Source organism: Trachurus trachurus (genome assembly GCF_905171665.1).
Source record: "Trachurus trachurus genome assembly, chromosome: 4".
NCBI lineage: Eukaryota > Metazoa > Chordata > Actinopteri > Carangiformes > Carangidae > Trachurus > Trachurus trachurus.
In genome coordinates, this window is record NC_139898.1 from 11,176,571 (window position 1) to 11,191,271 (window position 14,701).

The 14,701-nt window shown below is 45.1% G+C and overlaps 1 protein-coding gene and 1 long non-coding RNA gene across 2 annotated transcripts in view; one reads left to right on the plus strand and one right to left on the minus strand.

The window, feature by feature from the left end:
• Positions 1-14,701, plus strand: part of naaladl2 (N-acetylated alpha-linked acidic dipeptidase like 2) — a gene marked incomplete at both ends in the record, with an annotated part of 363,400 nt that overhangs the window by 83,896 nt on the left and 264,803 nt on the right. The window contains one exon of the mRNA XM_083970485.1: positions 12,844-12,963. Within this exon, the coding sequence (XP_083826611.1) occupies positions 12,844-12,963 (120 nt within the window). The remainder of the gene's footprint in view (positions 1-12,843; positions 12,964-14,701) is intronic.
• LOC310985052 lies at positions 4,504-5,570 on the minus strand. The gene is made up of 2 exons (XR_014595347.1): positions 5,331-5,570; positions 4,504-4,765 (listed from the first exon to the last, which is right to left on the minus strand). It is a non-coding gene; the product is annotated as an uncharacterized lncRNA (long non-coding RNA).

Sequence of the window (14,701 nt, forward strand, 5' to 3'; positions counted from 1 at the left end):
TTCATGTAACAAAACACGAGCAACGGTACAAGCCCGCTGATCCCGGGTGGGGACAGCTACAGAAAATTTACTAAAGACATCAGTCATGACAAGAACATTTTCAAAACCACTTCGGGAAGGCTCAAGCAGTGTAAAATCCACAGCCACAATTTCATTTGGCCGGGAGGCCAACAAATGGCCCATAAAGCTATGTGGCACCGAGCCAGAGTCTTTTGCAACTTGACAACGTTCACATTCCTGTACCCATCTCTTTATGTCCAGGAACATTCCTGGCCAATAACAACGACGCCTGACCAATTCGGTGGTCCGTTCAACGCCCTGATGACCATGCTGTTCGTGAAGTTGTTTCAAAGTTTCCTCTTTGAGAACTGCTGGGAGGAGGAGCTGAAGAATCCCCTCTCCACCCTCCGGGAGGAAGATCCGACGATGCAGTACCCCTTCATGGTCAACCAGACGGTCCCACTGACGTAACACAGCCATGACTGATGGAGAAAGCTGACGCCGTTCAGCTGCAGAAGGCCGAGTTTGCCTCCTCCAGAAAGACAAGACCTCCTTCAGGAGCGGATCCGCCTCCTGCAAGGAACCAATGTCGACAGTGGACTGGCCTGGGAGGGCCGAAACGACGGACTGGGTCACCGTCGCCCCAGGAGCTGGACGTGACACTTCCTGAAGGACCTTGGGGACTGGCGTACCAGGCAAGAGTTGACCGATGGCGCTGGATACAACTTCGGGCTTCCGGGAGAGCGCGTCTGCATTTTTATTACTGCGACCCGAACGATACTTTATTTCAAAGTCAAAGATGGCAAGCTGCGAAGCCCATCGCTGCTCTGTCGCCCCAAGCTTGGCCGAATTGAGATGACTCAGTGGGTTATTGTCTGTAAAGACGATGCACTTGTACCCCATCAGATAGTCACGGAATTTTTCAGACATGGCCCACTTAAGTGCCAAGAACTCTAGTTTCATCGAGCTGTAATTGCTCATATTGCGCTCCGTGGGCCGGAGGCCTCTACTAGCATAAGCAAGTGGTCTTACGCCATTTTCTGTCTCCTGGGAAAGGACAGCTCCCAAACCACTATAACTCGCATCGATCTCCAGGATAAATGGACGCGAGAAATCTGCATAGCTCAACACAGGAGCAGAAACCAGCCTGGACTTAAGGGCCTCAAAGCTCTCCTCACAGTGGGACGTCCAAGCATCACTAAAGGCCTGCCCTGACCCTCTTCTGGACTTCGTACCGGCAAGAGTCGCCACCAGCTTGTGAAGGGGGGCAGCCAATTTCGCGAAGCCCTCTACAAACCGCCTGTAGTAACTCGCAAAGCCGAGAAACGAGCGCAACTCAGCCACTTGGCGTGGACGTGGCCATTTTGCCACGGCCTCGATTTTAGCAGGGTCGGTGGAAACACCTTGGCTGGAGATAACATGCCCCAAATAATTGACCTGCTGCTGAAAGAACGCACATTTCCCCAGCTTAACTTTCAGGCCTTCTTGTTGGAGCCGGCCCAGAACGGCCTCCAGCCGTTGTAAGTGCTCACTGACAGAGGAAGAGAAGACAATAATGTCGTCTAAGTAAAGAAGCAAAGACTGACCTTGCTGACCCCCGAACATTCTCTGCATCAATCGTCGAAAAGTGCTCGGGGCATTACATAACCCAAAAGGCATTCGATTAAATTCAAAAAGTCCAAACGGTGTACAGAATGCTGTTTTGGGTTTGTCTTCCTCTGCAACTGGAACCTGGTTGTATCCGCTAGCCAGATCTATCGTGGAAAACCAACGAGCACCACAGAGAGAATCCAAACTTTCCTCAATGCGAGGGAGAGGGAACGCATCCTTCCGGGTCTTGGTGTTCAACAAACGATAGTCTACACACAGTCGAAGTTTCCCGTCCTTCTTTCTGACCAAAACAATCGGCGACGCATAAGGACTGCAACTTTCCCTAATGATCTTGGTCTCAAGAAGCTGGTTGATATGAGACTTCACCTCTTCGTACTCAGAGGGTGGGATGCGGCGGTAACGCTGCCGGACTGGCGCATCATCCAGCAGTGGTATGTTATGCGATATGAGATTTGAGCAACCCAAGTCACCATCGTGGGTGGAAAAGACAGAACGGTACCGCTGCAATAATGATCTCACCTCCCTCCGGTCCTCATCAGACAATGTAGCCAAGTCAATAGATGCTAGCTCATCCTGTGCTACACTGGTTGCTCCCTGGGCAGAAACACTGGCGGTGATCGACTTAACCTCAGTCACGCCCGGAGGTAGGCTGATTACCTGGGCCCCACAGAGGGAGCCAAGACGAGTCCGAGGGTACAGAAGAACATCTGTCGTCCCCACATTGACCACCGGGATGTAAGCAGTGCCTCGGATGACACGAACAAGACAGGGAGAAGCAAGCAAGCCACATGGCAGACCAGATTCCAAGGGTTCGAAAAGCACAGCCTGATCGCTGGCCTGCTCGGGACAAGTGCTGGCGACAAGCCTAAGGACCCCACCAGGTATTCGTATCGTCCACTCACCCCCGACCCTCACAGTGCCTGTGCACGGGTTTGGCTCGCTGACTGAAGACTGATGGTACTGCTGCAGCGCTTCAAAGATTGGACCTGGAGCGTGCGACACGGGTGGCGAGGCAAACAAGGAAGAACCATGAGTTCCAAAAAGCTCTCTGTAACAATTGCGAATGACGTTCATCCCCAAGATGCCAGGGACGGAAGACACAGTGCCGGGGGGGTCCTTGACGACTAACACCCCACAGCGAGGAATGACCTTTCCACACAATAAAACATTAAGCTCTAAGTAACCAACATAGGGAATTTCTAACCCGTTAGCGGCACGCAGCTGCAGCCAATTGCACGACCGAAGCCGATCCTGGTCCCAAGATGAGAACTGCTGTTGAAAGAAGCTCTCAGTAATGGTGGACACCATAGACCCAGTGTCGACCAAACAAGGGACATGAACACCACTAAACACAACATCAATTTTTGGACATGACGACATCAAACCAGCAACTAACTCTTCCTGTGAGCCCTTGACTTCCCCATCTGAGCGGAGGCCCGCCGACTCAGAGGGTGTCAGTTTTCCGGCTGATGAGCCGAGGAGGTCGCCCTGGTAACCTGAGGGTTTGCACCACCAAAAGAGTTGGCCCGTGCCCGAGGGGGTACGGTTGGGCCCCGGCACTCCCGTGCGATGTGGCCTGGTTGTTGACACCTTCGACAAATTAAAGGACCATTTCGAAAGAAATTCCCTGGTGGTCGTGGGGCCTGCAGAGCAGCCACAGTCTGCGTGAGCTGGTCAAGTTGGGCCTGTTGACGCTTCAAAAGTTCCATTAAATCACTCATCTCTGACCTGGGAGGGGCAACGGGATGACGTGGGTGGGAGTCGCTTTGCACCCCATACTGGAGACCGTAAGCTGATGGTAACGAATGGCTTCGCCCCCTAAACCCACTTGATTGGCCCTCCCTTTCCCATCTGATAGCCTCAGCGCGTACGTCCAACAAGGAAGCGGTCGGCTTGCTACGGACGTACTGTTTAAGCGTTCGACGGAGAGAACTGTCAAGAACATGCTCTACAAATTGGTCACGCAAAAGATCCCCAGCATTAGGAATCCCGTCGGGTGCGCACCGCTCAACCTGCTCCATTAAAGCCAGCAGGCCCAAGGAATACTCCTGCAGAGTCTCCCCCTCCTGTTGTTTCCTAGAGAAGAAGGCCTGCTGCAACGTTACATAAGATTGTGCACAGCCATACAGTTCCCTCAGAATAGCAAAAATCTTAGCTGGATCTCCTCGCTCTGTGCTGGGCCTAAACCGGATCTCCTCTCGGGCTTCCCCATCTAAATGATCAAAAATGAACAGGGCTTTGTCGGCGGCGGAAAGGTGGCGAACCCGCATGCATGCCTCGATCTCCTCCGTCCACTCAGCTATCCCTAAACCTGTCTTCCCATTAAACAAAGGACATTTACGGTCTCTGGGAACCACAACCAACCGCTCCGTGACAGTAGCAGCACTAGATGGGGCATAGCTAGCTGAACCGGAGGGACCTGCAACAGCTCCACCGGGCACGTCCCGGGAAGCAGTGCGCTCCCGCTGTAGCTGCTCATTGTCTGCCTCTAGCTGTGACACTAAATCCCTAAGTCGCTGTACCTCATCCGCCATGATGGCTGTGAAATAGCACCAATACTCACGATACCGAAGTCTGGTTCTTGGGATGGATGCTGCTGTTTTGACTCTGTAACTAGAAACAATAATATCAATGAAAAAGAAAAATAAATCAATCTCAATAGCAAAAAAAAAAGAACAAACAAACACAACAAAAAAAAAAACACGTCCCTGCCCCTTTAAATGTGGTGATCCTGCCGACAACGCCAAGATGTGGCGAGGTGGAGTGGTGAGTAGTGGTGAGTGGTTGCCAACAACGCCACCTGGGGAGTTTCGCCCCAGGAAATAGTTACTGTCTTTTTATAAAAATGAAAAAGGTCACGCAGGCTCGAATCACCACAGGGGAGAGTTCATGTATCAAAAGGATAATAATTTATTGTCACAATATTGTTTTTATAAAACTTCAATAGTTGCCAAAATATTTCACATTCACAACAGACTGGGCCAAAGAAAGGGGAATGGACAGGGCTGGGCCAGCCACGGCGACCCTAAATCAAACCAAGGGGAAGGAGAAACAAACCAAGAAAATAATATCACCCGTGACACTGCACACACACGCAATGGAGGAGTGAAGAAGCCACCACCAGGGATTGGGCCGCCGCGCTGGACTACAGCACCTGTCCACAGGGAGAGAGGGAAAAATTAAGATGGCCGCAGTCTAGCTGACCTCGCACACACACCACAAACAATTAAATATTATTTATAATACAAAACCAAATTAAACATAATATCTTCTTAAAATATTCAAATGCAAATTAGAGGAAAACAAACAATTATCAAACCCGCCCCCCCCCCCACAAAAGAAAAAGGAAAACAAGAAAAAAAGAAATAAATTGTTAAATATCTCCGAGGTCACTGTCGTCGGCAACAACAATCATTTAATCAAAACCATGTAATCGAGCCAAACAAAACAGCAGCAAACATCGTGGTGGCCGATGACCGGAACACACCAGGACGCAGGATAGTGTGCAGAACTAGGAGAGTGGGGGCCGCTGGTTACAGCGCCCCGCTCTGAGCTCTACTGCACCCAACACGCGCCCACCAGAACCGCTCGCTCCCTCCGGCTCACCGCCGCTCCGAGCACTTAGTGATATGACGGGGAGACTCGGGCATGCACGCCAGCCCGCTCACCGAACGCACCGCACAGCAGAGGCAGAGAGGGAGAACAGCGACCAAACACACCTGTCCCAATCACACACACAGCGTCGCTCCACCAGCTCGCCGTTGCTCCAACACTTAATGGTACGACGGGAGGACACAAACAAGCACGCCGGCCAGCTCACCGGACGCACCGCACAGCAGAAGCAGAGAGGGAAAATGTCGACCAACACAGCTGTTTTAATCACCTAACAGTGCCGTCCCCCCATTAACCTGCGCCAGGCTGACAACAGCGCCATGCAGTGACCAGGAGGGAGATGACTCACCCGGTCACACCTGGGTCTGGTGCTACTGTATCTCTGGAACTGTCTCCAAGGTGAAGGAGAGACACCCCCCCCTTACTGTGGTCCTGTACCTGAGAAGTACCACATTCTCTTCCTTAGTATACATCCAGTTACACACCCCCTTGTCTTCTATACACACACTCCCTTAGTATTCAGGCTCTACCCCCCACCTTCAACGTGCATAAAAACACCCACACACTTATATAACGGCTTACACACAAACAACCCACGCTACCAATTATAAATTCTCCACTACAAGTAAAGCACTATATATGTTTCACAAGTCCTACATGTGCTTTTTACTGTCAAGTGCATATGGAACTAATCCAGCTGAGTGAGTATGTGTACAATAGCTTACAGGTACATTTACATGCCTATACACTAATGCATTCATAATCAAAGAGTAAACATTTGCAGGATTTGCCTCCTCCGTGTAAACTGGCTTGTTGGAGGATTCTAAACTTTTAAGAATGATATGTTAATGAATGATTAATTATATCCCAACAGACTGAGGTACACAATAATCTAAGTAAAATCCAAAAGCCCCACTATTTGGCTTTGGTGAGGCTCTTCACTTACTTTATCTTTCAAAGGTGAATCATAAAATACAGACATACAGTACATCTTTCAGTAAAAGTACAGCCAACTACCTTCCACTGCAAATAAGATACAGGTTTATGCAATTACTACAGTGCTATGTTACTTCAGTCTGAATAATGGCTTAATAGTGAGGTTTTACATGAACAAGACACTTGAGTTCCCTAACCCCTCATCAACCACAATGTATTTAATATATTAAGGGATACTAATAAGATCTGCAATTAAGGTAATTGGGGTTATTTAGAAACCAATGGGGTTATTTAGAAACTAGTGCTATGTCATCATACTTATCTTCACATAAATCATAGCTGCTATTAATATGAGCTCTGTCTCTAACAGGATAATGGAGTTCTTAGTTCCAAGACTGTTTGGAAACTGTTTTTCCACATTAATATGCAAATATAAGCTTATGTGCTCTGGAATCTAATGACATTATCTCATCTTAGGGCAGCACAGAGTGTAATTATGAATATTCTTCTGCTTCTCCACACACTGTGACCACATACAGTAAAAACAAAAACACATCATGATGGCATAATAATAATCATACAATGGAGCATGTTGTTAGTCTGAAACTGTGTGTTGTATGCTGACCATGTTCCATTTACAATGGTTGATAATTGTAGTTTAAAAAAATATATTATTAGTATACAATATAATTTGTGGCACTGTGGTTTGATTTTAGAAAAAAAAAATAATTACAAATTAAAGCCGCAAGCGGCGATGGCGGGCCCTCGCTCGCCCATGCCGCCGCGGGGCCTGAGGCACGCCGGGGCCGTGGCGCGGAGCAGAAAGGGAGAAAAAACCCGGAAGGAGGCCAAAAACGCAATGTTTCGTTCATCCACCAGGGGGCAGTCACCGCATGCGGTCTGGTGCGTTCAGGGGCCTCCCCTCATCACTCGTGTGAAGTTTGGAGTGAATCGGACAAAGCATGAGGGAGTTATGAGCAGTTAAAGGTTCGTCCACTAGGGGGCAGTAATGGGATGCGTGCAGGTGTGTTCAGGGTCAGTCCCTCATCACACATGTGAAGTTTCTTGGAAATCGGACAAAGCATGAGGGAGTTATGAGCAGTTAAAGGTTCGTCCACTAGGGGGCAGTAATGGGATGCGTGCAGGTGTGTTCAGGGTCAGCCCCTCATCACACATGTGAAGTTTCGTGGAAATCGGACAAAGCATGAGGGAGTTATGAGCAGTTAAAGGTTCGTCCACTAGGGGCAGTAATGAGATGCGTGCAGGTGTGTTCAGGGTCAGCCCCTGATCACACATGTGAAGTTTCGTGGAAATCGGACAATGTTGATGTAAAATATGGCACTTCCTGTTTCCACTAGGGGGCAAAAGGAGTGAGATCGCCTATGAGTACATAGAAACGTTGAGGTCGTGACCCTGGACCTGTGTACCAATTTTCATGTTGATACGAGTTCATTAAAGCCATCCAAAGGGCAAACGTATTGTCATGGCGAGGAATGGTCGCCGCGTCGCCACACGGACGCCATTACTCGTAGCTTCACAGCGTTCATAATGTAGCTTCACCACCTTAGTCTGCATGTTTTAGAAGTGGAATGAAGTTGATGGGGCAAAGTATGTACAATTTCCAAATTTTAGTACACTTCCTGTTACCACCGGGGGGCGCTATGAGTTACGTGGGAAGTTAATATATCCGGACGTTCAGGGCGGAGCCATCATCATGTCCAGCAAGTTTGAAGTTGATTGGATGAAGTATGTGGGCGTGAGAGCCACACGTATGTACATGGCGAGAACGCCATAGTGAATTGAGCGCTGGCAGCCACGCCCTTTGACCTACGGACTCACGGAGCACAAGATAAGCTCAGCTAGGTCTGGAGATGTGGTGTACCTAATTTGAACTTGATCGGGCGAACGCTCTGGGAGGAGTTAAGTTTAGGCGGGAAAAATCAAAACCAAAATGGCCGACTTCCTGTTGGGTTGAGGTCATAAGGTCAAGAGGATTTTTTGTATATCTGGGTATAATACAGATGTGTACCGAATTTTGTGTGTGTACGACAAAGTAAGACGAATGGCGATGCCATTGACATGTGTTTGTAGGGGGCGCTATTCAGCCATTTGGCCACGCCCATTTCCAACGACTTTAAAATATCAAAATTTTCGCGAGGCCTGATGTGCATGCCAAAATTCACGCGTTTTGGGGCATGTTGAAGCCCCCAAAAATGCGATTTTAGGGAGAATATAATAATAAACATAGCAATTACAATAGGGCTTTCGCTGGGCGACTTGCAGTCGCCGCTCGGGCCCTAAAAATATTATATGAAAAACAGAAAATTAATGTTGTAATACATGCATTTTTTCTATGGCAAAACAAATGTATAACGCACCTCTGTAATTGTTTTTGCACATTTGTTTCATATAATTTTCGTGAATTACAATTAATTTTACAACATTGCACTATGTGCATATAATAAGACCACAGCAGAAAGAAGCAATATCACTTGAAATTTAAGGCAAGAATTTGAAAAAAAAAAAGCAAGAAGAAAGAAATGGTCTTTGTAGGTGGATTAGAATCTTTTCCTATAGCCATGCCTGCTTTTGCACACTGCTAGTGTACTTCACAACTAAATAACAATAAAGCAAACAACCAGTACAAAACTTATACATACATAAATACAAAAACATTAATTTCAGTTTAAGTGCATTTTAGTTTGGGTTCAATGTCCAGGTACATGTTGACAAAAATAACTTTCTACAACCAACCCCTATAATTCTTACCATTTGAACAGAAACTTAAAGCAGAAGTAAGCGATCCGGTCGTTTTGGCTAACTTAGTTTAGTTTAGTTTAATACGTTTATTTGTATCAGGGACAATGTACAAAATAACATTAGTCTCGAGATGAGAAGAGATGCCTTGTACCGGATTTAGCTTACTAGCTACTTTCCATCCGTAGTCCCTGGGCAGGTAAGTTTAACTTCTTGTCAGCCGATGGAGTTAGCAGTCCCCGCCCTCGTCATGGATCTATTGGTCCTCGTCCCTACGTCACCACATTCACGTGCATCCATTGGCTGCACACACAGCCCTTCATGCCGTTCTCTCTCCTCATTGGATAAAGGTTGTAGGATACAAGGAAAGTTTTCTCCTCGGCTTACAGCAGAGCAGAGTGACTGACAGACCCGTGTTTCAGACCAAACACTCTATGTAAGTAATTGCTGTCGGAAGATATAACTATTTAAGACTTATATTAACACAAACATTCCGCTTACTTCTGCTTTAACGTTCATGAAGTTTTTAAGTTTAAGTGTACCATAATATATTTATAGAGGACTACCATCAAACTAGAATAAGGACAAACACTCTGAGAAATATAGTCATGTTTTGTTCTGATGAAGCGTAATACTATAAAATTGTGCTTTGATGTGTCATAACTGTAATTGTGCAACATTGTGGCTACAGCTTACCACCACTGGTGAATATTGGTTTCTGTAAAGTGCTTTGAGTGCCTAAACACTATATAAATCCAAGCCATTATAAACATAAATGTACATGGAAGAATTTCAGGGTATTTTGCATGTTGCTTGATATGCATTCTCATAAGAACTTGTCATCAATGATTCCTGCCAGACAGTAATACTGTAGTTTTCTTTTTCATTTAAACCAGAATGATTTTCTGCCTTCTTCTGCCTTCTACTTTGTTTCTTTATTCCTCTCTTTTTTTTTATTTGTATGATGTGACAGCTCTAATCAATAAAACTGCATTTCTCAAACTCAGTTTTACTGAGTATGGCAGTGTGCAGTATCTGGTAGCTTGTGAAGACTCAGAGAATGGCTTTCCCAACATTGGCCCTCCTTCACTCTGCCTCTCCTTGTTGTCTGCAATAATGACAGTGTGACTGTGAAGACACTTCATTTACTTGATGTGATAAGAGTTAATTACAGGGTGGATTTGAACAGCCTTCAATCAGTAGACTGCAGAAACAATCCATGACCTCCTCTCTCTTCTCCCTGCATGACTGCACTCCTTTTCTTTACCATTTTCCTGTCCCTTCACATGCTCAGTATTTAGAGGCTGGGAATGTCTTTTTTTCATCACTTTATTTTGTAAATTCACCTTTTTTCGCCTATTACCTTTTTGTGGAGCCTCTCCATGGAGAACATACCTTCCATTTTGTTCACTATAATCATAATCACCCAGCACTGAGAAATACATAGTAATATGAACATATATATGATATTATATATATATATTTTTTTTTTTAAATTAAAAAAAAACATTGCCGATCAACAAAAGGCTTTGATGAAGTATGGATGCTCTTTCTATGCCTGTGTGGGTGGGTGCACAGTCGGTTGATTGGCAACTCAAAAATGCCCGTAGGTGTGAATGTTTGCGTATCTTGTGTGTTGACCTGTCCATGGTGTACCTCTTACCCTATGCCAGCTGGGATTGGCTCCAACCCACCTGTTAACCTGCTCTTAAATGTGATATAGACAAAGATGTCTTTCTTGACAACACAGTAGGTGACACCAGGGATATATCAATGTATTTAAAATGGAAGTTTCAGAGTGTTGTTGTTGCACACATGCAATCAAGCTTTTCTCTATCGCTGTTGAAAACACGTGTTTTTTTTTCAGAATTGTGTGATTTAATTTGAAATTCGTAAAAAAAATAAAAAATAAATCACACATGGCCCAAATCCCCTACTGTATATTCCTAATTTTCCCTACTGAAAAAACACTGTCATGCGAGGACATCAGTTTCTGCAGAGATAACATGTGTTCTTCTCTGCATCACACAGTCAGTCATAAGGTTACCGTCAAAACTGATTCTTCTAATGAGCTCAGTGTCACCAAGCCTTGCCGAAGCTTTGCTCTTCTGGTGGATTATGTCTGCCTGAATGCCATTTCCTGGCAGCTCCTAACAGGTTACAAAACCTCTTGAGCTTGCCTAAATATTGGCCAAGTGAGTGGTTTTCTATGAACTGATAAAAACGCTCTCCCCCCTATAGTCCTATAGTCAGTAACCATAAATGTGCCACTGAGGATGTAGGTAACATTTGGGTTTTCTCTTACGGTGTGAGTGTGGATATAATTTATCTTTAAACTCATCATTTCTCAGAGGATAGTTTTTCGTTACTTCTAATGGACTGAACACAGTTTAAAAATACCACAACATTTAGCAGCTACAGTATCTATACAAAGCGTTTATAATTTAATTTGGTGAAAATTGTCAAACATATTGTACACTGACGTTCTGTAGTTTGCCCAGAGTATTACCCTCCTTCACATCCTTCAAGAAGTTGAAATCAAAATCTAAGCTGAATGTCTGTCTGGGCTAACAGGAAAAATTCATCACTTCGCCAGGAGAATGATGGTCGCTCCGTCTTCCATACAGAGGCCGACAACATTGTTAATTTCATTATCTCCCAGCTATGAAATGAAAGAAAAGAGGCAGCGAGGAAGAGGAGAGATGGATCTGGTTCAAGCAGCATCATCTCAGTGCATATAGAGATTCTTCTGTATTTCAATTTGCTGTGTCTTGTACTGTTCCATGGTCTGCAGTTTAAATGGAGGCCTTTTATGATGCAAATGCAGGCAGGAGCGATAAATCTCTCTTGCTCGCCTCTCCTGGGTTCTCCTGATGCAAAAGATGTGCGCTCACTCTCTCTCTGTCTCTCTCTCTCTCTTCCTCTCTCTCTCTCTGTCTCTCTCCCTCCTGCGTGTTCTCTCTCACTCTTTGCTTTACTTTCTTTTCACTGCAGCATTGTGTTACACTCGCCCCCAGGCCACATGAAAAATGAATCAGGCCCAGGTGATGCAGTGGGGGAGGTGGGGGTGACAGACGGGTGACAGAGAGGGAGGAACAGAGAGGTAGAGAGTGAGAGACCCCAAAAAGTATGCTTTGACTTTCCTTAACAAATTCTAGGTCACTTTAATTTGGGACATGATAACACTCACAGAGACCAATGTGTACACAGCTAAAACCACACACACACACACACACACACACACACACACACACACACACACACACACAAATGCAAAAGCTTACTTAGTCAAAGTGATTATAGTTTTGGTCTATGACAGTGTTTTGCTATTGATCATGAACACTAAATCAGGAATGATTCCATACACACTGGCAGTTCATTAAATCTCTGTAATTACTTTAACCTTTGTCAAATAGCATCTCAGGAAGTACATATATTTTCAAATTGTCTTTTAATTTAACACCTGATGTTTAGTATCAATACCCAAGACCCATGCTTCATGATTTTATTTGCACAGTGACAAATTAGTAGAGTGCCCCGTTAATATTGTCTTAATATCAGCAGCTGAAGACGAGCTACACCAAATAAAATGGCCAAAAAATGGCTCATAGCTAGCAAAGATCTACTCAAACCAGCTGAATGCAGACCAAACCTAACAAAACATTCAATGTTACCTTTGAAAGCTTGATACCTTTATTCTATGCCTTGTGTTTTTGTGTGTCGGTTTTCATGAAGTTTGAACACCAATGCAGAGTAAGATCATACACAGTGTTGATAAGCTGATGAGAGCACACAGCTGACTGGCTACCTGACATCTGGCTTGGTAATTACTCACAAACATCCGGTGAAAACATTTGGTTAAAAACCATTCAGTGTGATATTAGTAACTGTTAATCCTGGAGCCTCTGTGCTGTTTCTCCATTTTAGGGGGAGGTGGTGGATGTTCAGTATGGCAGTGTGGATGACCTGAGGAGAGCCAAAGACAACCTGAACCTCACCAACCAGATTGCCGTGGTCAAGCTTGGTCAAGCACCTTTGCTGTACAAGGTAAGATGAAAATCAAAGTGCTGCTCCCCTGCTCCTCTGAAAAGGGAATCACATGTGGGATTTAATGCTCTACTTGAGATTTACACGATACTACAATCCTGCAACAGGAAAAATATCCATCCAGACTGAGGAATGAAATCTTTTGATCTTTTAAAAATAAGTGCTTTTCATATAATTACAATATTTAAAGCTAAGTTTCCAAAAAGATCTTGGGTATACCTGCACCCAGCTGTAACTCACTGGCCTTTGGGGACACTTCAGAATTAAAATACAGTCTGCTGCAGAGGGATTTTTGTACTCAACAGGGCATATTTCATATGGCCAGTCATGTATCACTAATTCTTTATATTGTTTTTGCCATAAATGTCTAATTTATTTATCATATCTGACTCCGTACTGTACCTCTTCAGTGCAAAGATGTCTGAATCCATTTCCCTTCATAAGATATAACCTTAGCAATGCATTGATTGATTAAGTCTGTTTCTGCTTGGATGTTTGCCACATTCAATTCAAAGCAGTTTTCCCATCAATTAGAAGATGACAGGGAAAATAGATTCCAATCCAGATAAACAGAACATAAACATCCACTTACATGTTAATCACTTAGTAATTTATCCGCATTTCCATACAAACAAAACGGAAGGTTAGAGTGTTGCAATAGAGAAGGGGGAAATGTATACTGTCAGTGATTTCTGACACCAAATACAGTATAGAATGTTAACTGAGCTGAGGTACAGTGCAATAAATTGGTTTTGATTCTACAGAGCCCCCTAGGGGACATGGGGGGAAAAAAAACAAGGATGATGTTTCTCGAGATTCCGGTAAAAGTTTCTTGAGATCCCAAGAAATTACATCACAGACTGTCTGTCTGTGAGCAGATGAATAAATTACAGATCTATGGACATTTCTCACTCTAATGATGCTTTTAGTGTCGTAGAGACGTGTTCAGTTCAGACAGTTCATACGTGATATCGTTTATTTTGTGTGGTCTGATGTGACACGGAGCTCGGCTCTGGTGGGTCCGGCGGCCAAGGGGGGCCGGTTCTGATGCCTGATGCTCGGCTACAGCAGCTCGCTTTCTCCCGGTGATGACGGCGGAGTTTGACCCTCTGGCTCTGGTATGTGTGCCCCCGATGCCCCACCCCCCCCGCTTCTGCAGCCGGGTCTGATGCCTGATGCTCGGCTACAGCAGCTCGCAGTTTGACCCTCTGGCTCCGGTGGTTCCACGTTATGTCAGTTTATCCAAATAATGCTTCTTTATAAACTTGCTCCGACCAGAGTCAGAGGGTCAAACTCCACCGTCATCACGGGGAGAAAGTGAGCCGCTGTGCCGAGCATCAGACCCGGCCGGCCGCCGGACCAACCAGAGCCGAGCTCCGTCTCACATCATACCGCTGCTACTGTCACAATAAACAATATCATGTCTGTACGGCACTAAAAGTAGAGTAAGAAATGTCCATAGATCTGTTATTTATGTATCTGCTATGATCACAGACAGACAGTCTGTGATGTACCAAAAGTTTCTCGGGATCTCTAGGGAAGTTTTGTGAGATCTCGAGAAACTTCATCCTTTTTTTTTTTTCACCCATCAATTTTTTTTTCACCCATGTCCCCTAGGGGGCTCCGTATGATGCAAAGACAGGTGAAAAACACTTTTTTCCCCTTTTTCAAACCCTGAAAGCTTCAGCTGGTAATTAGTGCAATTTAAATGATGCAAGTGGTGAAAGAACATTTCTTA